We start from the raw sequence: 27,500 nt of genomic DNA on the forward strand, positions 1-27,500 counted from the left end.
TTAAGTCATCCAGTCATCTGATCGATCTAAATCCAATCTTCACTTTCTTATTTGTCCTGTTTTTTTGGGCTCTGCAAACATCTGTCCTGAGGGAAAGTGTCTGGCTCTGGTTGCTAAGTGTTCCACTAAGTTCACGAGCTAGTCGCTAACTTTAGCTGTGTGCTGTCTTGTGCTGGGCAGGTAGCATCTAGTTGAGGTGTAGGAACCTTTTAACAGAAAATAGCTGAATGCTCCATTTAAACAGATGACAGAGAATTAAAAAACAAAAAAATTGGGGCTGAAAAAAACAAAACTGCAAGCTTGAAGATGTCATCACTCCCTGTCGTGCTGCTGGGATATTATCTGTGGGGAGAATCACAACAACCGACCCTTTCACGTACAAGTTGTGACAAGCGCTAATAAAAAAATGTTGGCTATCACAGGGTTAACAAGGCTGTAGATACAAGACTCAGAGTTTTCAGTAGTAGAGTTTTCATTTCACCTCTCCATAATAACTGTTAAACAACCCCTCACAGAGTGACTAGGGACCAAAATCCACACTTCTCATTCCCTGCAAAATTGCATTCGAAGGTTCAAATGAAGCAAATATGAATCTTCTTTTTCAGCAGCCTCAGGCAGCAGATGTGAGTGGGTATCTTTATCTCGCCAGTTGTGTGTTGGTCTGAACATTTCAATAATAATCACTTTTACACAGAGGAAGAACTTCATGTGTAAAACTGCATTCTTTCTACGGGCCAGCAGGGGGTGGCTCGACTGGTCTCGAAATAAGTCTGTTTGTATAGAAGCTTATGAAAAAAAAAATTGTACTTCTCACTCAATTCATTACCACAAAAGATAGTTTCATCGTGAGATGATGCTCTCAATCAGTAATATGTAAAAGCATGATGTTCATTTTTTAAAACATGGTCCAATTTACAGAAAAATAGACAGTAAAGCCTGGTATGCTTAGGGGATGCCTACCTTGCTATTGACAAGTCTCTCCCGTGACGTGTCCTTAGGTTTGCAGACAGATCCGGTCAGGATATTCCTCTCAGCTTCACCCTGTCGTCCAAAGTTAGTCACTTCACTCCACCAAGAGGTGACATCACAGTGGGTTCCCATTTGAATAAAAAAAATCTGATCCTAGTCTTCAGTTGAAACATTGAAACCAAATACATATTTGACATACAGTATACTACAGTCGGGCAGAAACCTGCTGGGTTGATTCTTTACAGCACTTTGCTCCTTAGCTGGCCTCACAGCAGTCAGTGATGTGATATGGAAGGAAGATGTTGGCTTATGAGTGTTGAGGAGCCCATTGTGACAACATTTATTTGGGTATGACCAGGAGTGCAATAGGCTTAGAAACATGAACCCATATATTTCTGACTCAGCAATTTACTCTTTAAACTATTCAAACATGGGGACAGCTATATTTTGCATGAATCATTTGTTTTGAGTCCTTCAGTGCCTTCTGTTGATGCATCTTTCTGTCTGGTTGTCTGATATTGCCATATCTTAAGAACCGCAACAGAAAGGTTGTTTTCCCATTGTTTTTTCGTTTTTATTTTTTTTTTGCTGTTTCTCCTCGCTGCTGCAGAAAATTAAGCTAGATTGGCTGCCACGGGTGCGTGACACTGATATGCGATTTGTCTGTACGTGATCAGAGTTTAGAGTTTGATCTCAGTCTGTTGTCCTCATCTTAACTCCTCTGGCGACAGCGACTTGCCTTTATAATGACCTGCATAAATCACTCGATTAGAATCACATTTTGTTTAGCTGACTCTTCTTATGCTTTGTTCCGGCCCGACGCATTTAGAAAAGGGGGAAGTGGCTTTGACTTTTGTTGGTCTCGCAAACAGAGAATCTATTTACGCTGCTGTCCCAATAAATTGTTTCTCCCTCTCCGTCAAAAAAACCAAACAGGATCGTCAGCCTTATCCAGACACATAGCGTCTCTTGTTGTACCATTTGGAGACAGCCAGCATCATGTTAAAGATGCTTTTTCAATACATATTCAGTTAGTGGGACCACTTTGTGATTCATATTTGACCGGCATGAAAAAATAAAAATCCTGCAGTGTAATGTGCCATCATGCAATAGGAAGAAAATGTTATTCATTTTTCTGCAGGAAGCATTTAACTGTATCTATTTCTTTACAAACAAAAATCAGGCTCGAAGACTAATTGAGATTAATTGGGGGCAATTTCATCATACATAAGACTGTTGAGCGTTGATTAGTTCTATAATCACCCATCAAATTGTTATGGCTTTTCTCTCTGCGCATTACGATCTCTCATTATCTAATTCTCATTTTGTAGTTGTTGCTCCCTCTATCCAGATTTGTTTAGATAATTCAACGTATGAAAATATGCTTTAGATAATCGTGTGGGCCGCGCAGTTAGATTTGCAAGCAATAGGGACTCCTTAACCGTCGCAAGATTATCAGTACCGATCATCCAGCGCATCTCTCTTCAGACTGTGCCCGATCCTCAAAGAAGAAAGAGGCTGCCTGCATTAATCAGTCTATGTGTTTGTGTGTCTGCACAAAAGCAAATAGACACAATAATAGATAATACAATTGAGCAGAAACAATGTAATCTCGTTAAAAAGATGTCTTTTTGTGTTTTAATGTCTCCACAAATTGAATTAAAAGCATTTCCATCCACTGCTCTTGGCTTTGCCCGGGTCAATTTCAGCTCGCCTGCAGTTAGCTGCAGCCATGACCAGTAACTCACTCAAGCCATGTGAGATAGTGGTTTGCATTCCTGTTTTCAAAGTCATTATTCCCCCTTGGTAAGAGAGTCTGTCGTGGCAGAAATCTGATAACAACTTTGTGGGCCAGATAAAAGAAGTTCTTGTGAACGAGTTGAAACAAATGTCCCTGTATGTTCTCCTCTCTTCATCCCTGTCTGTTAGATGGATGGAGCCTGCTCCCGCCTCTAGTTTAGTTATCCATCCTGCAAGAAAATGTGTAAAGCAGACGGTATGTAAGAGACGTTGCATCTTGATCTTCATTTCTCTTGCTGCTGTGTCTGTTTGTGACTGTGTCTTCACACAGTGCCCTGCGCTGTTGTCGTAATGCTTGTGGTGTATGCTGTGCAGTGTTTGAAATGTGTTGGATATCTTTGTGTTTTATTCATGTTCTTTATTCACTTCAAATTGTGCCTATAAATGATTCAATTTTCAATTTTTAACTTGAAAAACACAAATGCAGTGTCTCTTTCTTATATACCTTATATGGTAAGGTTTGGAATGTGGCTGTTGCAATACAGCAATTCTGTGATATAAACATAAGTATACTGTGTATAATATAACACATATGATGATATCCTGTGAACAATCCAGCCAACATGTTTGGCCCTGTGCATCTTTTGTTTATATGAGTTCATCTGGTTGCCTTTTCAGTACTGATTGAGTCTAATTGTTCTTCTTGTACACTTCTTCTTCTTCTTTTTTTTTTTTTTTTTTACAGTAATGTTGATAGAATATCTCCACCTCCCTAAAACCTACACATATTTTGAAGGTTATTTTTTTGTCAAGAAAGAGACAAAACACACAGCCAAGATTTAGTTATCGAATAGATAGAATTATTATGTAGAATTGAATATAAAACATTTTATGAGCAAAAAGGTACACTAAAAACACAACATATCCCAGTTAAAACAAGACATATCAAAACAAATTAACATGGAAACACAATAGGAGTGACACTGAAAACAGCACGAGGTACTCTATGCTTAAGACTAAATCAAAAAAGAAAGATGGGTTCCTACCTTCTTTTAGGGTCAGATAGGTCATCATATCTTGCGTTGGATTCCTCCTTTAAGAACTTATTGATTGGGTTTTGGCTGCTCAAATATTTCCAGCACATTTGTCAAAAGGCTGTATTGATTAGCCGATGGATCACAAAACATCCGCAAACAATCGATTAGTTTATTTACTTTGGCAAGGTGTGTATGCCCGCAGGAAACGGTGGGTACGATGCCAGTTTTGGGGTCAATCTAAAGCTGGCATTGTGCCCACTACTATATTATACTGTTAAACTGAAATATACAAGGCTTGTGAGCATATATAACAGCTCTTAAATAGGATAAATGACCCATTGTGGTTATGCATTAATAAATGCAAACTGGCTGTATAATCATCAATACATGTTAGGGTATTGTTAACTGAGGCCCACCAGTGAGCTGCATGGGTCAGACTCATACATAAACATTAACAGCAAAGCAAAACCAAAGGAAATACAGGAACACAAAATGCACTACGATAAGAACATCGGGACTGCCTTTTTGTTTTTATTACAGATTGCCTGCTTCCTCTGCGCCTGTGGCTGCTTTACAGATGCTGGTAAGCTCAGCCTCGGGCTAGATGCTGTTTCAAGGTAGACAGCTCATTAAGAACAGTGACAAGTGCTGCGGAGGGAGCCTAACCAACTGAGGGGAAGGAAGACCGGACCAGCTAAAGCAAAAAGCTGCATATTATAGCCGTGACAGGGCCTGAGACACTTTTCTCCACGCTGTGAAGCTGGACTTAAAACCTCTTTCATTCTTTCATTGAAATACCATTCACTCCCACAGCGGGCAGCTCTTTATGTCTAATATCTTTCCTACATGTAGTTTAACCTTTTTCTAAATTATCCATCAAAAAGCAAGACAGGGATAATGTCTATATTTACAACTGAAGCCAGGTGAAGCCCTGTGCCGTTGGGTATTCTTCTCAGTGTCTGACAGAACACCTTTTAAACTTCATTGATTTTCAGAGTGTGCACGCACATGAGAATCAAGTGTCTCCGTGCGCAATTGTGTAACTAAAAACCATGCATTCACACACACACACACACACACACACACACACACACACACACACACACACACACACACACACACACACACACAAACAAAAGGTGTAAAAATCCCATGTTTGCTTTGTCCCGAGGATTCCCGCTGATAGAGCAGAATTACTCCCACAACCCGCCAAGGGGGACAGCCTGCATGGGCGGTGGGCTGTCAGTCAAGTCCACATGTACCAGGGCAAGTGATGCATGAAGGGAGTTTGAGATTTCACTGTCATCCACAGTCTGGTCCCCTGCAGATCTCCCCCTTCTGCCTCAATTTCTGCTCCAACGCTCCGCTGACCGCATAGACTGTATAATCTGTGCCACGACTACAACTGACTGCAAATAATTTAAGTGAACAGGACTGGAAGTTGTAGCTCAAATCCCTCCCAGTTTGTTCGAGCTAGTTGAGCTACGAGTTGTGCTTTGTAATCTCACTAAGGGGCAACTGAGTAAAAACAAACAAAAACATGCTTATTATATTCATTGTGATACATCATCTAACAGTACTTCATCGTTCCCTGAAACTTTTGTTTTTAATCAGTTGTGTAACAACATCACTAGTACAGCTGCTGCTGCTGCTGCACCGCTGCCTGCCGCTGGGTGCCGCTGCTGCATCCCCATCACATTCGCTGTCCATGGTCCTGAAAGATCAACCGCGAGGCTCAACCCAGGGTTTCTCGTCTTGTTACCCCCACATGGACGCAAACGTACCTACAGATCATAAAGTGTGTCTCGCACTACTAAGGCTCCCTTGTCATCCAAGGAGCCGGTCCTCTACTCCAGCTTCCCTACAGTTCACAGCCCCACAGAGAAATGGTCCTCTGCCAGTCCGCACAGAGGAAAACTGGTGTGTAGTGAACGGGTGAATGCTTTGCTTGTCCTGAGGCAGGATCTAAGAAAGTGGCTGTATTGAGAGCCGCTTGAGTGCTCCTCGTGTCACAACTTAAAGCCGTAGATGGCGCCATACAGAGGTGAATGCGGCTGCTGAGGCTTCACATCCTCCGGATCCGTCCGTCACTACTGTGCTGCTGGACCAGCGTCAAGTCAGCCGGAGGAAGCTGCGACCACACAGGAAATAGTGAGAGAGACATCTTCCCAAATATAAGCACAGAATGTTTGAGCACTACACAGTGGTTTAAGTGCTTTGGCCTATAGCCCTGGGGTAATTGTGCCATTGAAATCGATTAAAAACCTTTTGTAAAATCAATGGGCCTTTTCTTTTTAGAGAGGCTTTGTTGAATAATTTGTGCATTATTTTCGGCTCAAGTGCAGTGAACAAAGCAGAATACAAACATGAAAAGACGGAGAAAAAGTACCCACAGGATCATCAGGCTTAAGAATGTGTTTTTTCTTTTTCACTATTGATCACTGTCCTAAGACTATAAGTTTAAAATGTGTTGAAAAATCCTCCGTATATTTCTCACTATTGAAATTACACTTTCTTTCTTTCTTTCTTTCTTTCTTCTTTATGAGTTGCATTATTCCTATTTCTGTGGACTCTTTCCTCATATGAAACTTATTCCAAGTCCTTTGTGGCAGAATTCTAAAATGTGTGTCTCTTGCCATTATGTCTTTTTAAATGTCGTTTTGTAAAAAGTCTTCAAGCATCATAAGCGCTTTGTAGATAAAACATTATTATTATTATTATTATTATTATTATTATTATTATTATTATTATTATTATTATTGGAATTATTCACAGAGCACGGTGCTATATTATTTTGAAAAGCTCAACCGGATGTTGACCACTTGCCTGAAGCCACCTTGCCCGCTGAGAAGTGAACGAGTACGAGGTAATACGGCTGACTTGCCACACTCGCGCTGGTTTCACCGTGAAGTTAAAGCCTACCGTGCGGCTTGCTCTCCTCCCCGTGAGAAAACGTTCTTAGGTTTTCAAAGGAAACACACTTTTACTCACATGTTTGACGACAACAACATTTTTAAATTTATTTTATTTTTTTGGACACAACTCCAATCGGATATGACTCTAACGGTCGACACAACCTGCAGCGACTTCCCGTCAGATTCAGAGTGTGCGCTTGACGACGGATTAACGCTTTGAAAGACATTTTCGGACAAAGGAGAGGAGACTTGCTGAATGAAACTTTGCCCCATTTCACCCGGAGGGCTGAAAGAAGCACCTATGGGTGTCGTGTTCGTTTAAATTTTCAAAATAACCGAGTGTTGACTGCCGCCGCGGACCGCTGCTTGCTGCCGCTGGATGGGACGCGGATAAAGAAGAAATGTTTGGTCACCTCAAGTTCCAGGCTGAGAGGTTAGCAACGATGTCAGGGGTCGCTCGTTTTGGAAAATGATTACTGGCAGCACCGACGGTAAAATAATGGTCAGAAGATGTCTAGTAACGTTCAAACCGTTCAGGTAAGAGACAAAGAACCGACGACGTTATTCTGAACCCTGTTTCTCTGTAGCCTCCAGCACTGTGGTGGGCTGTCAACTGAGTACAATGTGTGTTGGAGCTCTTTAGCTTGAGGACTGAGTTGTATATACAAAACTGTGTACATACATTTTGTGTGTGTGTGCGTGTGTGTTATTCACCTGAACACACACACACACATGCGCCCACACGCCAGATGTTTCCCCACCAGATGAATCAGATTTAGATCCACATGGATGAAGAGACAACAGGCGGCGATAAATCATGAAAGAAGCCCTTGTAAATTAGCCTGTTCTACCAGTCAGCCGAGCGCTAACTTACTTTCCTCCTGCATGGATAGCTCCATTATCACTGTATGGCTGGGCTGTGTTTGTGGAGACATGTTAACCACTTAAACAGCTGATATTTTACAGTCCACAGAGCCATGGTGTGGCAACCTGCCTCACTTGAATTGCCCAGATGTGTACTGTAGAATGGCAGGTTTTAGATCTTTCAATGGATTTAATGGATCTCTCACAGTCACTTTCTTACCGCTCTCCACCTGCAAGCACTGTCACTGTATGGATTACACCAGCGGGCTGGAGCAGTGATGCAGCAGCTGTACAGCAATCCCTGTAAAGAAAAGCGGGTGGCTGTGATTCACCTGCTATCTACTCGTGGATAAAGCATTTATCCAGACACACTCAATTAGTCACCCTTGTGACAAGGCTACACTAGCCTTGACAGCACAGTGAATAGGAGCTTGTCACAAGTGATTTGTGTGTGTTCAAAATGCAAATTGGTCTCTTGGTTTTCAGTCATTTTACTGTGAATAGTAGAAACAGCAGTGTTTCTCTGACAGATAAATAATGAATTGATTTATGACATTCATCAGATTGTTTGACTTGACAGAAATGAAAGCATTAAGAGAGAGCTGAATGTGGGATAAAACAGTGGCTAGATATTGAGGCGAGAGAAGACAAGTAGCTATGTTTTCATTATTGGGGAGGAATATTAAAGGATGCGTTTGACCGCCCCAATATGTACATTCAGTCATTCTCTACTCACTTCCATGCCTGAGAATGAAAAGTCGGGGGAAGTTTCTTAGGGTTAGTCCATGAGCACAGCAGCATTCTCCTGAAGTACACGGAGACTTGTTCAAAATCATCGAGCTTGTGCACCCACTGCTGACGGGGTGCGTGCTAATGCTTTAAGCAGGGACAGTGAATATTTCAGCTTTAAAAGGGGTGGAAATGACGCCCTTTCAAATCAATTTAAGATCTCAGAGCTTCCAGAGACTGGGGAAACGCTTAACAAGCTGTATGGAGCCACATTTATGTTTTTAGGGGCTGTTTTTGTTACGTTTAAAACAATTCCCCATCTACTTCAGTTGTTTAGGAGAATGCTGCAATGCCATTTTGCTGGAAAACCCGGCATTAGGGGGAGTAGATAATGACTGAAGTTTCATTATTGAGCCTGCCTAAAATTGAGGAAAACTAAAGCTGAACAGTGTTTATAGCCATAAATACTGCTTGTCACACAGCAGGTAATGTGAAATTTCCCAATCACTGTCATCAGTGTATGAAAGCCTCAAGATCTGACTAGGTTCCAGAGTTTCAGCTATTTCAGATGCCAGGAAAAGTTTCTTGAAAAACACCACAACTAACATTTACACACCACGGCTCCTCCACGCCTGGCAAGACTCCCTTCGCTTCAAAATCATCTACCTCCAGGCAAAATCTGATAAGTCTATATGTGCGAGGAAGCCAATTAGCTGATAGCAGATCTCTCCTTCTGATCCAATTATAGGGAGCAGAGCATTTACTTTAAGCCTGTTAATTAGAGACTCGTCAGGCAGGACCAGGGCCTTAATCCTCTCATATCACCCACCTAACGCCACTTTGGAAAACGGCTAAATGATAAGAGAGCAAACGATCGCCCTAGGACAGCACTGGTCGAGATTCTGCTCACCCACATGAGCTGAATAATTTTTTCTTTTCTCCTTGTTTTCTCTTTCCATCAATCTCTGGGTTGCTTACAAGCACTGATACTTTTTCCCCTGTCCTGATCTCACACACACACACACACACACACACACACACACACACACACACACACACACGCACACACACACACAGAGGATTATTAATCCTTAAATCATAGGGAGATGAAGAATAATGGATGAATTGGACTTGAAAACTCGAAGGTTAACTGTAAAACAAGCCAGTCTCTTCTCAAAGCTGTCATTGGATTTCATTAGTTCTGTTTGCTGTAATAATACGGTGCAGTGAGGATGAGGTCTGAATTCAGTGAATCTCATTTTCCCCTTCCACCTACTTGGCTTGTGACCAGATGGTAGAAAGTGCTTAATCCAAGCAGAAAGTATCTCTGGATCAGGGCGTCATATTCATGACAAATAATCCCTTGATCGTAATAATTGTATGGGATTGGATTCCTATCAGTTAACATATTGCTGCTCTGTGGCCTTCTGACAATGATTGAGCTATTCTAATTAGTTCTGCAATATGCCTGGAACAGATGGGGGTAATATTTTATTATTTCCTAATATTACAGTATCCAGGGAGACACAGAAGTAAATGACAAAGCATAGCCAATGAGCATGTGTCAGCTGCTCAGATGCTGGGAATTTAATGTAAATAAAGTGTGATTATAATTTCCTAATGTTTTGTAAATCAATAAAGAAAAGCTAGAAGCAGGAGCACCCTTCAGCGTGCTGACACTCACACTGCTGATCACAGTGATCATCATATTAAAGTGTTGTTTAATAATGTGTTTATACCAACAGCAAATTAAGTTGATAATCAGAATTGGAAGGATTTCAACATGTATTCATGCACAAATTGCAGTTTGTCTTGTTGGCAATGTAATCAGTACGGTAATTCATTAGATCCCTGCGCAGAATGTAATCTCATCACTTTGCTCAACAAAATGTATGGAAAATGAGGATAAATTACCAATTTAACTGTGACGACTGTATAACTGCTTTCCTCTTCAGAGCGATCAGATAGCTGTAAGCATGTTTGATACACCGCATTAGTTAAGAGCCTCCTCCATGCTGATGATTATAAACTGCCAATATGTTCTTGTGTTGAGAGCCACATTTCACTGTCTGTCCTTGAAGCCAGTGTTTTATAACACAGGATAAGACATGCTGGCTCTGTCTTGGAATATAGTCACCCTGGGAGCATGCCAAACCACCACGCTCTATACTTAACAGATTATTCAACATAGCCTTGATCCCTTTGGGTCAATCAGATCACTTCAGCAAATGTTCTTTTAAGTGCCCATTCTTCCTCGCTGCTGATAGGAACTAATTTCTTACGGCCTCATCAATATTAAGAGGTTTCGTTAAGAGATTTGCGTGACTGGAGCTGCTTACTGTTCCATTCCAGGAAGTGCTGTCAGCTTTCACACTGGGCCGTCACTGTGCTTTCAAGCAAATGGCTCTTGCCTGCCTTTGAAGAGAAAGCAATAGATATAAATAATTCATTCATTTGTTATGTTAAGATTCAGTTTTCCAACCTATGATGCCGAACTTAAAAGTTTAAAAGGTTACCTGTCCAAGGTTGGGCTTAAATTATGAAGCGCATTGTGATTATTTTATTACAAAAGCTGCTTTTCTTCATGCTGTGTCATGACATTTCTATTATTGCTTTAAATGTGTTACTTATATGCTGTATATGACTGATATGATATTTGATATATATATATATATATATATATATATATATATATATATATATATATATATATATATATATATATATATATATATATATATATATATATATATATATATATATTATTTAATTAATCCACCCAAACAAAAGTACATGATGAAGACATTTTCAATATGGCTTCAGTTGCTCAATTATGTGATGTATCTACTCGAGTGTTAGCCATTCATTGTAGCATGAATCTGCCTTTTGTACTGCACTGCCTCTACAAAATCCTCAAAGAACTTATTCTTTTTGGGGGGTTAGCAGCAGGGCAGCACACATTTTTAAAGTGGGACTTGACTTGTTAGTCATGCAGGCTGACTGTGATTCTCATCCGCTGGACAAAATACCAGACAGCTTTACCTCCCCGGTTCCCCAAAGAGCCTTGGCATCATAAGATAACCTTTGATCCATATACACAGAAGAGAGTAGCTTAAGTAGGGCAGGATTTACACGAATACAAAAGACCTGATTTTCAACTCTTTTAAGTCAAAGATCTGATTCTCTCATGGCTGTCTAACAAGAGAGAACACACACAGAGTCTCATTTTATTTTCCCTTCGGAGGTACGGTAGAGTTTCAAATATGAGATCTGTTCAGCAAACCAGGGTATAGCAGAAGTTTATGTTTCAAAACTCAGATTTGCACAAAACCCACATCTTGATGGATTCCAAAACCTGAGCATCAGTTTGAGGGATGAGTCTGTTTTTTTTTTTTTGTTTTTTTTTTTCTTCCCCAAGTCTGTTGTCACTTGCCTGTGTGTCACAGCGCATCCTATGTCATTCATCAGCAGCATGTGTGTCACATGCTGGAAGAGTTGAGTTAACCGTTAAGCAACATGGAGCGAGCCAAAGAGTCGGCTGTGTGGAGATATTTCACGCTTGCATCGCCAAGTAGTTAGATGGCTGTTTGCAATGTCTGCAAAGTAAATGTTTCGAGGGGTAGTGGTTATACTGCAAAGTACAATACTACCAATTAATTCAAACAGATCCAAAAGCACCATGTACGCCGAAGTCCTGCCGCCCAACAAAACCAAAGGAGCAGGAGACAGTATAGTCCAGCAATTAACTTTGGCAGATGCACCTCAAAGATGCGAAAAGTTTTCGTTGGAAAGATTGAAAGCATTGGCAGTCTCATAGAAATTTTCAGAATTCATTGTTTTAGATGCTCAACCAGTTGTTGAAGGTAAGGGCTTCTGTCGCCTACTGGAATACTTAGAGCCAAGGTACTCTCTTCCATCACGCAAGAATTTTTCTAAGACCGGTATACAGTTTATTGTTAATTCAAAAATGGCACCGGATTGGTATCGAGTATCAACAGATACACAAAGCCCAGGCATCAGGACTGAAAAAGTTGGTGCATCACGGTAGGAAACCAATCTAATGAAATTTATTTTACTGTTATTTCTAAATTGGTGTTTACATCAGAATTACAAGCGCATTGTTTACATTTAGGACATTTAGCAGACATTTTTGTCCGCTTTTGTCCAAAGCGGCTTACAATAAGTACATTTGTCTCAGTGTTTTTCACATTGGCCTGCGGTTAACTGTTAAGGCTTCATGTTCCTCTGAACAGAAACTCTGTATTGCTCAGCGTTCAGCTCAGTTAGCTGTGAACTCCCTTTGCCAAACACAGCAGGACTCTGCTCCTCACCAGCTGCTCTCCTCACGCCAATTTCAACGTGGATATCTTATTCATAATGTATCATTATCAGGGAAAAAATAGGATGGGTCCCTGGTCACTAATGAGCTCATTACGTCCTCTCTGATTTTTATTGTGTCATTTTTTTCTATAGGTGTCACGCAGAGTAGCCAGCCAGTGTATATCCAGGGAAGATTTGTCTTCGTCCCAATCACATTTTCTATTTCCCTGGAATAACATTAGACGTGAGCCCCAGTCATAACTGTAGTCCGACAGAGGACTGTGGATTTTGCCTCCAATCACTTATACTTTGAATTGCCTTTCAAAGGCGCATCTCCAAGGTTGGTCTGGACAACATTTTGCAACAGCATTTTGTCACCCATCAGGACATTTTATATTCAACAAAGTGATGATCAGAGAACTGAACTGAATAAAATTTCCTAACTCAGGGTGACACACCATAGATTAGCATTCAAAACTGTGTGGCCCATTCTTATTGTTGCCCTTATTTTGTGTGGTTCAGAGGTGAGAGTATGCCCAGAGAATTCAGCTGAAGTTACAGCAACTTTTAATGCGTCCATTCTCTCCTTAAAAATTTCAGTTTTTCAGACTGTCTTCCATTCCCCTCTTATGTGCCTCTTGTATTACATAAATAATCACATCCATTTTGCCTTCACTTCAGGGACAAACTGCCCACCCTTATTTTGTCAGTTGTCCTAGATGTATGCTAGCCAATGATATCAACTGACTGAAATGTTTCAAGTGCCTTTTGTCTTCAAATTTCTGCTTTTCTACATGTGATAAGTCGCTCTATTTATGCTTTGGCTTCTGGAAGTGTTGCCTGTTCGTTTCCCTACTCCTCTCCTCTTCTACTCTCTGCCACATTTTCCCTCATCCCCTCATCACTGGCTTTTTTTTTTCTCGCCGTCGATCATTCTGCCCTGCAAACCTGTCTTCCATATCTGTCGGCTTGTTTGTCTGCTTTCATTCGTCTGTATTGTTTTTCTCACTTTTCATCCACTCCCTGTTCTGCCTCCAACTGTTTCACTAACCAGCATGTCTCTATCCTCATCTTCATATTTCCACCTAAAGCATCTATTTACCTGCCCATCCCTATAAATATGTCTATCCATCTCAACTCCCTTTTCATCTTTTCCCTCTCTCCTCCCCATGTGTTGCAGGATATTCGTGGTGGGAATAGGCTTCTTCAGCCTCTGCTTTCTAATGACCTCTCTTGGGGGGCAGTTCTCGGCCAAGAGACTGGGGGACTCCCCCTTCACCATCCGCACAGAAGGTACTGACATGTGGTGTGTGTGTGTGTGTGTGTGTGTGAGAGAGAGAGAACGCATGCATGTCTGTGTTTGTGTGTAAACAGTCGAAATGCTGTAATGTCACTGCATATTGCTGTGCTATAACTCTCCATGGTCCTGCTGGCGCTTCACTGCCTTGTGCCACTTTGTCAAAGCTGCACCACCTGTCACTGGAAGCATAAAATAGCCTGAAATATAAGGATGAGGCAAAGAAACCATAAAGTAAATGCAGGTTCCAAAGCAGAACCAGTAGGTCCAGTGAATTTCATTCAAATAACCTTAAGCAGAAAAGCTGCTTTTTCTTTATCTGTGGTCAAGTGACGAGAAATAAATCAGCATGCTTGCAAAAGAAGATTAATTTGGTGGGTGGGAGGTTGAAAGGCCAGCCAGTAGCTTGAAAGTCTTTGGTCTGATCCAAGGCAGTGACAGTAGGATGGGAGGCTAATATTATATACACTACCTTTAGGGATTCTGCACTGATGGACAGCCATCTTCTCTCAGTATATGCTTCGGCTGTATGTGAGGCAAAGATGGAAATAGATGTGAACAAATGTTATATACTCAGCTGACAGTTCTATTACAACTGTGACTAATTTACAACAGAATGATTGCACTTAATGTTGATAGACTGACAGCAAAAGTCTCCCTTGTTTCTTCAAGCGCTCTTGCTGAGGTACAGTACGATATCCAGCCTAAAATCTTCTTTACTGCTCCCCTGAACTCTCTCAGGATTCTCTAGAAGTCTTGCCATTATATGGAAGTCCATTACAGCAAGCCAATATAACTATGGCTGTAACCACAAGTTGAAATTTCAGTGTGATGATGCATTAAATACCTTACATTTCCTGAAATTGGCTCCTGAATCAGTGGTTGGGTTGATTACTTCAGTTCCTGGTGAGCACAAAACACATTTTTTGCTAACAAAGACCCCAAGAATGACACTTAAGTTCAAGAATGGTTGAAATGAGGACAATGTGTGAAGGTCTCCATGAGATTTGCTTCATCATCCCCCTGTGGCTTTTGTATTGAGAGAATGAAGAACATGGCATGTGGGAGAGTATCCTGAGACCTGAGCCTAATAGGGGAGAAAAGGTGTTAGGTACGTCAGTTTAGGTTGGGCAAGAAAATTAAATTAGAGTCCGACTTTGTCTTTAAAATGACTGCATTTAAAGATAAGTTTAAAAACTACACAGATTTGTAAGAGAATTGCAACAAGTGAGGTTATAGTAAATCTGAGCACTCACAGTAATGTTAAGGTACTTCTCAGCATGTTGTTCATCTGTCTGGAGACATATGCAGCAAATGACCCTAATAACCACATATTGCCATATCACTGCACACTGCACATTGTTTGGCCCTGCTGGGATTGCTTGCACACTGAAGCCTGCATTCGACAAAGCCATATCTCACAAGTGAAATGCCATTAACACATTGGCTGACCGGTGATATCATGTGACCCAGAGTGAAGGCTGACTGCCAGTGGCAAGGCAGAGGGGGGAAAAAAAGCGCCATTATAATCTCCTGCTGTACAAGGTGTGAAGATTGAAAGTCGGAGGTCATTTTGTGGAGGCCAGCCACTTCTCACTACTGCTGGAGTTAAAATAAGCAATCCTGTGCTCTGACCAAGGTCTGCTCCCATCCACATGTGTGTACGCGTGTGTGGGCACAGGAGTAACTGAAGCATGCCATGTGTCAGTTTATGTGGGTGTAAGAGCAACCGAAAGACGGAGCAAGTGCAACTTTAAGTGTGAAACAGCCAGGTGTTGCAGCCATGCACTGTAATCTGTCTGAGAGAAGGATGAAGCAGTGGAAATGAAAACAGGAAATGGCAGACTTAACTGAATAGATCGATGCAGGAGCGTATATAAAATCAGACACAGTCTGTTTTTGTGTGTGCGTGTGTGTCAGGGAGATAATGGGGCAGAAGGCGGGGGTGGTCATTTGGGATTACTGTGTGATAAATTAAGATTACTGCGTTTTTGTGATAAATTAGGATTAGTGTGTACATGTCAGTGTTTCCTAGTAAAACGTACTTGATTAATCAACCACTCATGCACTGCTGCCTGGGAAGACATCTGGAGCAGGCTCATTAAAAACTGTATAGTGTCCAACCGCGCCTCCCCATAGGACTTTACTGTGTGTGTGTGTGTGTGTGTGTGTGTATGTGCATGTACCCCTTTGTACATAAATACTTTTCTGCTTGCCTATGCATAAATGATTCCCGTATCTCTATCATCTGCAGTGTGCCTGGGTACATTTGTTTGTGTGTATGCCCCACTGTTTCACCCTCTTTTCTGTCTTTATGCATGCGACTGTGGTCTACTACCTCACACTGTGTTTGTGCCGTCTCCCTTTGAGTGTGTACGTGTGTGTTTATGTGTGTTTGTGATGAGCTGGCAGGAAATCGGCTGTTAAATGGGGCGACAGCAGCAATGTGGGACAAGATTGAGACCAGAGAGACTGAGAGACCAATCCATCTGCTCTCTGCAAATCAGTCCCACACAAAAAACAACTGGCCCTTTCATTAAGCCTCCACTCACCACCTGCAGAGCAGCACACACACACACACACACTCAGACGCACACCGCTCCACACCCGTCTCTCATTAAGTACATTTCTTTTCTGGCAGATCTTCAATGTGAAAGTATGCAACATGCCCAAATTAAAAACTTTTGCCAAATTTTGGGGTGTTTTCACATGGACCAACGAAGCAGAGCAACTTTATTCTGTGGTTGCTTTATCAGTGGTTATTTTTATTACCCTGAAGAAATCTCACTTTGCTAAAAAGATGTGATTTTTTTCAACCTTTTTCCACAAGCCGAATAAGGCTTTATCATATCCATCATCTTAAAGCTGCCAAGAAATGTTGCATTTCTGGTTTGAGAGCAGCTATGGCTTAAAGATTAATTGTTTGTTTGAAATAGTCTCTGGAAAAGTATAATTTCTAAATCCAAGACCCACAATTTTAATTACAATTTACATAATAAAGTAAAAGTTGAAGCTGGGGATAGATGATTTCATGGCCTATAATAACAACTGCTGCTGGTAAATTAATGAAGCAGAATTAAGTAATGAAGAAACATCAGAGTGAGTTGGGAAAACAACACATTCTTGGCAGTTTATTCTCTGTTTCTCTATTCATTCCTGTGTCTGTAAAATCAACACTTGGCCAAAGATTGGTTTTGCACAAGCAGCAACACCACCGAAAAAAATGAGTGGGCCGTGTGTTTTGTTGCTTTTCAAGAAATGCCAACAGTAACACGTTTTTCACTCCATAAAAGATCCAGGTGAGGGCTGCATGTCAGTTTTAGAATGGTTGCTAGCAGGTAGCTCGGCAGTTGTTCAGCACAAATGGCAGACAGCTGGTGAACAGAGGCGTCTGAGTATCCAAGTTAAATTTTCAGTAATTATTTTTTTAAAAGCGCTCTGTGGAACTGTCTGTGTTGTGCTGGCAGCCATTTGTTAGTTTACCTGTATGTACCAACCAATGTATCTACTGTTTGTCTTGGTAAGCGGAGCTGAAAGAGGCGCTCTGATGAAGCACTCAGGAACATACATAAAGTCACATGCAATTGAACTGTCACACGAAATCTGACCCAAGTCGTTCACAAAGAAATCCACCTCCAACAAATAGTCCACAGGTATGTATGGTTCTTATCTTTCCACATCACATTACAATCAGTTTGCTAATGTCCAAAAAAATGTGATTAATTCATGTAAATTGCTATAAATATTTACATGGAGGACCTCATCACTTTAAAAGCTCAGAAATTAAACCTCTATGATTTGGGTCTGCATAGCAGTTTGTTTTGTATGTCTGTGAGGCAAACAGTATAATTTGCTCTATCAGTGAGAGTTTTCAACAGTATGGGACAATGAATTGGTGCATATAGATGTTATGATATCAGACTGTACATTGTCTTAGATTTAGGATATCTGTTGAAATACTTGTTTCCACCCACTTAGTAATCATATTCAAAATATTAATGATTCTTTATCAAAAAAGTTGAAATCTCTTTAGATTAGATTTCAGAATACTGAGATATATATCTTGTATTGCTATATAGGCTTAAAATGGTCATGAGAGTCACAAGTCTAATATCAAAATAGACTATATAATAATCAGCAGTGGAGCTTGATAAATGTAATGCCTTTTTTGAATGTGATTCACATTTTCATACTATTGTGTGAACTATTGCTTATGTGTTATTTAATTAAATGTGACTTGGATTACTCAGAAAACGATAGCATTTTATTTAGGAGTGGATTTTTGTTCACCTGGCAGGTTAAAAAAAGATGTTGGATTCTTCTTAGATATTATATTGACAAAAAAATGCAGGCATGTTGTTCAGTTTATAGAAAATCCTGGCAATTTCCTTCTCATAACAATGTTTATCAGACAGTCTCATTGAAATTTTTGCACAACTGCTCAGCCTCAGGAGCAGTTCTTGTATTTTTCTTTTAGTGGGACATTTTTCCAACTCACGCCATACATTATGTAGTTTGTGCTTATTTCTTTGCTGCAAAAGCTGTATTCCCAAGTTTAAAGAAAGCCTTTTACTAAGAGGTTACTTTGTCATGACACAGCAAGCTGTCAGAGTCTGTTTTGTTTTGTACGTTGCCTTTGGCTCTCTCTCAAAAACGACCTCTAAATGGGAATGCTTCATTGCAATAATGTGAAAGATGCCTTTCCTAAAAAGATGAGTGTTTTCTTATTAATGATGACTTTCATGCAAGGTGTCGTAATGAGCTAAAGAAGATAGCAGATGTAAACCCTTGGAGCCAATATATTAATTTCTGTTTTGCCCCTAATGAAGTCCATAATAACGCCCCAACAATCTTTTAGTCATTCTGTCCATTTCTGTCCTCAAAATTCACGTGTTTAGATGTCATCATCAACAGTTAAGGATGACTGATTCAGCAGCTGTCATCTCAGGCTAATCCCTGATGTGGTGACAACAAGGCCATCAGGAACACGAGACAAGTTGCTTTTCTGTTTATAAATCAAATTCACAGGATTTCATCTGGCATTGTGCCGTAGTCATTTTTACACACATATTAGCTTTCTGTTTGCACACAATAACAGCCAAATTTGTGTAGGGCTTTGTCACCTTAGTGGGAGTTGCACTGATAGCAATTGTTCGGGTATTAGCTGAATTTCGTCGGCACCTCTCGCTTCCGTGGATTATCAGCTTCCACTGGAGGTTCATAGCGCTGGGCTTTCTCTGAAATCCCTGTCTCTCTTCAGTGACTCACAAACTCATCAAGAGCTGTGAGGCGGAGATGGAGAGGTAGGGGCTGATTGGTGAAAATGAGAAAGTAGAGGAAAAGGAAAGGTGGCAGCACAATAATGATTGTTCTGTATGTGTTTGTGTGTGTGTGTGTGTGTGTGTGTGTGTGTGTGTGTGTGTGTGTCTGTGATTAAGCAAGAGGATGATGAGATTTCTAGAGGTTGCATTGCTCACAAGAGTTGAATGAAAAGCAGGGATGAAAAGATGCATAGGCATCAATGTTTTCCCTAGATCAAAATACATCAGACATGAGGGAGATGTTAGCTTGATCAAAGGCCCTCCCTATGGAGCTTGTTCATACTCTGCAGTTTATTACATTAACAAGGACCCGTGGCAGTCCCTTCACCCTGTTTGTTCTAGCTGAAAGTCTCTCTGCTTTCTTTGTCTAGGTGGGTCCCTGCTGGGAGAGAGAATATCATGTTATATTTCTGCCTCGGTTTAAAATTTTGCAGCTCTGAAGATTTAATGGCTAACTGCTTGAGAATTCATTCGAAGACTGTAATTTTTTAAAATGGAAGACTCATAATCTCCACGAGGGGAACACTCTGTTTGGAAATGCTGCTGTGCTTGGATCCAAGCAGGGGCCGAGACTAATGGTTGTTTGACTCGCATTAAACTCAGTTCTGTGATGTTTGTCTGAAAGTTTGTGCACCATCAGTCACAAAAAATGTGTCACATTCCCAAAATACATTTTTACTTGTGCCCTTAGAGGACCTCAGCCGAGAGTTTACACTCATGAAAGTAGCTGCAGTTTACATGCATATACATTTCTGTGATTATTGTAAAGTGCGTGATTCAGGATGGGAATTTTTCATTACATCAGTATGCAGTAGCTTGTACCACACATCAGACACCCCCGCTCTGTGGTCCCCTTTCATGTTTTTTTCACACTGGATGTTCATCTCTATCACACATTCCCTGCAGTTATGTTTCCTTCCCATCGCTTCATGTCGAACAAATCTGCCATGACAATCTTCTGCATGTCGCTGGCGCTAGGTGCAGCAGGGGAGTCACTCAGGGAGTACACTTTATCAGTGTACTCATAGCCTGGGGAGTTTGAATGGACTCTGTGTGTATGTGTATGTGTGTGAATGTGTGTGGGAGTGTCTGTGTGCGTGTGCGTGTGTGGGTGGGTTTATGGGTTTATTGGTTTGTGATTCTCTCTGGATAACATCATCAACTCGGTGCCCAAAACATAAAATGTTTTTGGCAGTAAGTGTGTGTGTGTGAGTGTGTGTTTGGGGGCTGTTTGAGTAATGTATTCATGTGTTCCTTTCCGCACAATGATAGATAGAAAGAAGATCAGGAAAATCTCACAATGATATCGTTTGTTCTTGATAAATGTTATCATCTGCCACATACACTATTATATAAACACATGCAAACTGAAAGATGCCATGTTGGTGTTGTTCATGGAACATCGTTGAAACTGACCAATCACGTTTTTTTATAGTTCAAGTTCAGGTTCTTTTTACTGACAACATGGTGAGGCTGGTGGAATTCATTTCAAGTACAAATGGACTTGCTTTGACAATACATGATATAAAACAACATTATGAAAGGGTTTAATTTGATCCAATCCATGTTTTCCTGAACCTACTGAGTTTGATTTTGAGACAGCTTGGGACGACTTTAATCATGATATTCCAGGAACAACACCAACACAAGTCACAAAGCTGTGGCATCAGAACAACATGATTAATTAATTTCAGTGATGGATTGTAATGATGACAATATCAGATTCACCAATTTTCTAGGTATTTGTGTATGGTATGAATAAGGTCTGATGCAGATTTTAGCTACATTTAATTCAGCTGGTTTGAATTTCTTTAGTTCTATACATCTCATGTGTCTGTGTGCTAAATATGCCCATGCATAGTGGATAGGAATTTTTTAGTCATCTAGTTTTGTGTGTTCAGATGAATGACTTGCAGCTTGATGGCTGCTGTGCCAGCTAGCTGAGTTTGTAGAAGATTTATGGGTGTATGTTTGGAGTGGAGCTGATTCTTGAGCCCAATTCATAAACTCAACTACAACCCAACTATGAACAGCATTCAATCATATTACATATTTAAGACATTAGAAGGGCATCCGCAGGTTTTGTGGGGTTTAGATTAGGCTAAAGTTAAGGTTAGCTTTGGTTCAATAGTACTATAGGTATGTTACTTCATAGTAACACATAAGGCTTAGTGATAAGAGAGTTGAAAGCACTCTCAGACAAAGGAAGTGCAGAAATTGTCAGACCATCAGTAAATGTACCATAGAACATTATGATACTCTTGGACAGATCAATTGTCTACCACTTCAATTTTCCCTTCAGAAGTGGAGTTCTAGTAAAAGACTGCAATGTGAAATTTTGAAGTCCTCCTTTAGAATAACAGATTACAGATACTTGTTTTCAGATATATCCAAATAAAACACAAAATGCTGGTATGACAAAATGTATTTTATTGAAATACAATAATTTGAAAAATTAAAATATGAAAAATAAATTGTACACAAACTTATATTATGTCATTTTAGCCATTTAGCTGCAGTGGATTGGATTTTGTCACCAGTTCTTGAAAAGCGACAGATGGGAGTGCTGCAGTTAAAATGAGGTCATGATTTTGTGTTTTGTAGTTAATCATTCAGGTAACTTTGTGTTTACTTTATCTGTTCTTTTAGCTCCTAATGTAACTGAGTCTCATTTTCCATCAAACATGGATCATGTCAATGGTTAAAACAATTTTCTACAGGTAAACTTTTAGACATATTTCACACGTTATTAATGATTAATTGATAATCGTTTGTTGAGGCAGCCAACAATCAATTGAAGAAATTACTTAAAATTTGCACTCCTATTGATAAACAAACTCTTAATGGACTGAAAACTGGAGACTGGACTTTCACTTAGATTCACCACCCTCCTCAGTGTGTCTTTGAGAGAAGCACACAACCCCCAGCTGCTCTAATAGAGCTGCACTGTGGGGAGAAATAGAAGATTGTGTTTTGCACTTAGCAGCTTTGCGCTTTGAAGGTGACAAATTACTGTACTTGCTGAAAAGGGAGCAAGGGTGCTTAGTCAATTCATTATGAGATGTTGATTTAAAAAGGAGAGCATTTGTTGGCCTTTGCAGTCTCAGTGCCGTGTAGATACACAGAAGTGTCCAAGTGTCGGCTATATTATACACCAAGAAAGTTAAGCTCAGCTCTTTCGTCAAGGAGTTGATCATGTGTAACATGTGGTTACACAGTTAGCTATTGCGGGAAAGACTCTGCTCTTTGAAGGGAGCTCTCAAAGAATCAGTGAAGCTATGAGGGCTCTGCTGGGAGAACTAATCCCCCCCATACAAAACCAGTAAATAAACATGAAAACTTAGTTAAAACAACAGTATCAAAACCTGAGTGCTAAGTAGGAGGTCAGGTTGGTGTAGGGAGCTGCCGTAGGAAATGGTGTTGTGTTTCTTACCCTCAGGTGTGCATAAACTGCAGGTTAAGAACTTCCATTAACATCCTTATTTTATGACCTTTTAAAGGAAACATTTCTCTTCAGTTACTCTATATCTTTCCTTACCAAAAGTGCCATTGTTGAACCTGGTGCCATCTATTTGACACACCAGCACCATCTGTATTTCTAACTCTTCCTCCCAACTTTGTTTCCCCTCAGTGCAAACCTTAGCCCATTCACTGTGTTACTCCATCCTGAGCCCATTCCTAACACAATACATATTAATGAGAAAGCCTATCCAATTTCCAAGTAGAGAGGGCCATTGTTCTGACCTAAGTGCTATTACGCGGCTGTAAATGAGAAATTTCTCCACAGCACATTATATGATGGTTATATCTCTGGGAAGGTTACTCTGCAGCAATATGCTGTCTCAATTACCCACCCTGCATCAAGCTTTGTCTACAGGTCGCTAGCTCATCGTTTCCTCTGCCATAAGCTGGTTATTTTCACGGGTCCCGATAGTGTCATACTAGAGCGTGCTTGTGCTTTCTTTCTCCAGATATACACTAATGATGTTTAGGAAGCCATGGCCTTTGTTGCCCGACAATTTTGGGAAGATTGTTGATTATATGTGACAAAAAAGACAGTTTTGTTCATCTGGTTTCCCTACTGGTGTGGGTTGATAAAGTCATAAAGACACACCAATCACGACTTGAGATTATTTCTTTCCTGGAGCCACATCTTTCCCACCTCTTTCCCTCTCTTTCGCCTCCTGCTTCTCATTCTCTCTCATTTCGTTCCCTCAGAGATGAATATATTAGGTGCCTGGTGCGAGACTGAATAATTGCAGGGTAGCTGTAGCTTTTTCTTTGTTTCTTCAGCTCACTTCTGTCTATTTCTCTGCCCCCCCCTTCCTGTGCTCACATGCACGCCTGTGTTGACACAGTTGGACATTTCCTCCACAGCCCCCTCCTCGCAAAATAAAAAAGAAATCACGCACTCCTGCCTTTGTCTGAAAAGTGGCAGCAATGATCGCTGCAATGCAGGGGAAACCATTTATTTCACACAAAGTGCATAGTGGAAGGGTGATGAAAAGATGAGGAAAAAAAGGATTCTGAGCAATTTAATTATCTTCAAAGTGACAGATTTTACTTACTTAAATAATGAAGCTTAGGTTCAGACGACCATCAGTGGGAGAACATAAAGAAAGCCAGTCTTCCAGCCTTTTCTTCGTGTGCGGTCCACCCAGCCTCTTTTGTTGTCTTTTAGCCCGTAGAAAAAGATCCATAATAATCTTCCTGGGGTGGTTTGAATATGGATGTGTTAAAAGACACTTGCAAGATACAATAATGACAGTTATTTAACATTCTAACAAGCAACCAATCAGTAATTTTGTCTCAAGATATTATATACTGTCATCAAATGAGACCATTACCGTTACATTGGAAAGCCTTCAGGGCCTCCACACTGCACCTCGTTGTGTGTCAAGTGTTGGGTGTGTCATTGCCTTGTGGTAAACCAAAAGGGATGCACTGTTCTCTCAGCAGTAAATATACCGAATCTATGGCTAAGGCCACATGGTGAATTGAGCTATCCTCTCCTTGTGTATTGTGCTTTTAGTTTGACCCTGAATTGTGCGGCACTTTGTAAAGACTGTTTAATATAAACTCTATAGATTAACCATTGATCCCCTTTCTGATGATAATAATGATGATTGAGATATCACTGCTGATGGTTTACAGATACATATGATCAATTAGTGATATATGCCATACGTAACCATCATGCCTAGTGACAGCTGCAACATGCTTGGTTAAATTATTATTATACGTGTATTGATATGTAAAATCTGACAGTGTTTCCTCATTGATTTATGGGTAATTGTTTGCAGTGGAAATTAAGCTTGTTCACATTCACCTTTTCCACATTGATTAAGATTATAAATCAACACCAGGCGTATGAAAATCTAACAAAATAATGAATATGAATATTTCTTTTTGTGTACACTCAGGAAATCTACACAGAGTTTTATGCATCTTGCTCCAGGTCTGCTCCCAGCCCACACAGTTTGAGAGCAGTGGTCTATTCTACTCAGATTATTTTTTGCAGAAAGATTTTCAACACCAACAACATGACGGATGTCAAACTTGGCTAGCTCACTCCACTATCAAGTTAGCTATGTTTGTATCTTGGCTAGTCTTACGAGGTGGATTGCCCCCGGCAGACGCCACAAAACATTTGTTCTCTTTTTGACCATTGCAGTGCAGTTTGAATCCTTCTTCTTGATGCTTTCTTTGGCACCTGGCTGGAGCTTGAATGAACATCGCTGCTACTGTACTGGTAAAATATGTTGCTGCAAATGTTTCCAACTCTTATTTGATGGACTCAATCTGAGTAAGATGTCTCGTGAGTAAGATGCTCACTAAATAGTTAGCGTAATGAGGCATATATTGTTATACACAGTGTCCTGTTGTGTGGTGTGGCAAGTACATTTCTCGTTCCACAAAATCTGCTTGTCTCAGACAAGTGGTCGAGCCTTCGTGTTGAGCCCTGTCATGGCAAGTTGTTCAAATAATTCAGTAATAACTAACAATTAACATATTGATTAGGCTCATATTAATGCACCCTGTTGGTCTTGTGACCAGAAGTCACACAAAAAAGAACCTCGAGGGGATTTGTGACCAACTGCTGTATAGTTGGTATATGACAGGCTACTCTATTGTATGCGATACAGAAATGAAACTGCCCCTGGTAGAAGTGGGTAGAGAGCAGAACTAGCCTAAGAAATACACGCATAAGCTATACTGCCAAAAAGTATTCACTCACCCATCCAAATAATTGAAATCAGGTGTTCCAATCACTTCCATGGCCACAGGTGAATAAAAGCAAGCAGCACCTAGGCATGCAGACTGTTTCTACAAACGTTTGTGAAAGAATGGGTCGCTCTCAGGGGCTCAGTGAATTCCAGCATGGTACTGTGATAGGATGCCACATTTTGCAACAAGTCCAGTCGTGAAATTTCCTCACCCCTAAGTATTCCACAGTCAACTGTCAGTGGGATTATAACAAAGTGGAAGAGATTGGGAACGACAGCAACTCAGCCACAAAGTGGTCCTCCACGTAAAATGATGGAGCAGGGTCAGCTGATGCTGAGGCACATAGTGTGCAGAGGTCGCCAACTTTCTACAGAGTCAATCGCTACAGACCTCCAAACTTCATGTGGCCTTCAGATTAGCTCAAGAACAGTGCATAGAGAGCTTCATTGAATGGGTTTCCTTGGCTGAGCAGCTGCATCCAAGCCATACATCAGCAAGTGCAATGCAAAGCGTCAGATGCAGTGGTGTAAAGCACGCCGCCACTGGAGACGCATTCTCTGTTGTTACAAATCACGCTTCTCCATCTAGCAATCTGATGGACGAGTCTGGGTTTGGCAGTTGTCAGTAGAACGGTACTTATCTGACTGCATTGTGCCAAGTGTAAAGTTTGGTGGAGGGGGGATTATGGTGCGGGGTTGTTTTCCAGGAGCTGGGCTTGGCCCCTTAGTTCCAGTGAAAGAAACTCTGAATGCTTCAGCATACCAAGATATGTTGGAAAATTCCATGCTCCCAACTTGGGAGCAGTTTGAGGATAGCCCCTTCCTGTTCCAACATGACTGTGCACCAGTGCACAAAGCGAGGTCCATAAAGACATGGATGAGAGAGTTTGATGTGGATGAACTTGGCTGGCCTGCACAGAGTCCTGACCTCAACCTGACAGAACACCTTTGGGATGAATTAGAGTGGAGACTGAGAGCCGGGCCCTCCCATCCAACATCAGTGTGTGACCTCACAAATGCACTTCTGGACAAATGGTCAAAAAATCCCATAAACACGCTGCTAAACCTTGTAGAAAGCATTCCTAGAAGAGTTGGCGCTGTTAGAGTTGGAATGGGTGGACCGACGTCATATTAAACCCTATGGATTCAGAATGGGATGTCACATGAGATAGATAGATAGATAGATAGATAGATAGATAGATAGATAGATAGATAGATAGATAGATAGATAGATAGATAGATAGATAGACACCTTATTTATCTAGAGAGAAATTCAAGTGTCCAGTAGCATACAAAATACAAAACATACATTCGACATACATTGAACAACCATTAAACTAAAAATTAAAAATTCATATGTGAAGCAAAGCAGGTGAGAGAATACTTTTGGCAATATAATGTACCATGAATAAATAATGTCACCAATACTGATTTTAGATGAGTATGGCAAAGTAAATCTCATATACTGTATATGTACTGTATCTGAAGTGCTTTGTTGGATATGGTGCTTATGTAGCAGCACAATGCCTATGAGGGCACTAGTGCTATTTCAGGAAACGCTGCAAGGAGGAAGTGACACGTCTCGCAGGGCAGCAGAGATGCAGTATAGATAGACAGATGAGAAGAAAACAAAGGATGACAGAGGTTAGGCTTGTAAGAGTTAACTCTGCTCTGCTCCGCCTGTTTGTTTCATAGGGCAATTCACTCCGGTTTGATTTGCATTGTTTGCTGCATTGTCACTGCAGTTCTCTTTTCATCTTTGTCTATATGTGTATTTCTTTCTCTTCCAATGTTTTTTTTTTTTTTTTTTTATCTTTTGCTGTGGCTTCTAGTTAGAGGCCAGTACATGTGATGTTCACCAGGGCTTGGTTTGGGAGTTGGTACAAATTAAGGATGATTAATAGCATATACCAGCTCTATAAGTTGCTGATATGAGCTGTGGCATTTCAAAACAGCATCACATTTTCAGCATGTACCAACACATTGGCTTGTTAGGTTCCAACAGATCAATACACACGTCTGAAAAATATTTTGAAATGATCGAAATACATAACTGATTATAAAACAGCTAGATGCAGCAA

The 27,500-nt window shown here is 40.7% G+C and overlaps 2 protein-coding genes across 8 annotated transcripts in view; one reads left to right on the forward strand and one right to left on the reverse strand.

Annotated features, from left to right (window-relative positions):
* The window catches only part of LOC119026695, a 1,024,654-nt gene that overhangs the window by 533,610 nt on the left and 463,544 nt on the right, over positions 1-27,500 (reverse strand). The gene's annotated exons all lie outside the window — the stretch shown is intronic.
* LOC119026502 (alpha-1,6-mannosylglycoprotein 6-beta-N-acetylglucosaminyltransferase B-like) overlaps positions 6,585-27,500 on the forward strand; it is a 120,302-nt gene continuing 99,386 nt past the window's right edge. For 4 of the 6 annotated variants that reach the window (XM_037110959.1, XM_037110951.1, XM_037110966.1 and 1 more), the window contains exons 1-2: positions 6,585-7,198; positions 13,755-13,867. In XM_037110959.1, the coding sequence (XP_036966854.1) occupies positions 7,131-7,198; positions 13,755-13,867 (181 nt within the window). In that variant the 5' untranslated portion in view covers positions 6,585-7,130. Of the gene's footprint in view, positions 7,199-13,754; positions 13,868-27,500 lie in introns of those variants that run through there. The other 2 variants (XM_037110984.1, XM_037110994.1) reach the window with 2 other exon arrangements.

Source organism: Acanthopagrus latus, chromosome 1 (genome assembly GCF_904848185.1).
Source record: "Acanthopagrus latus isolate v.2019 chromosome 1, fAcaLat1.1, whole genome shotgun sequence".
NCBI lineage: Eukaryota > Metazoa > Chordata > Actinopteri > Spariformes > Sparidae > Acanthopagrus > Acanthopagrus latus.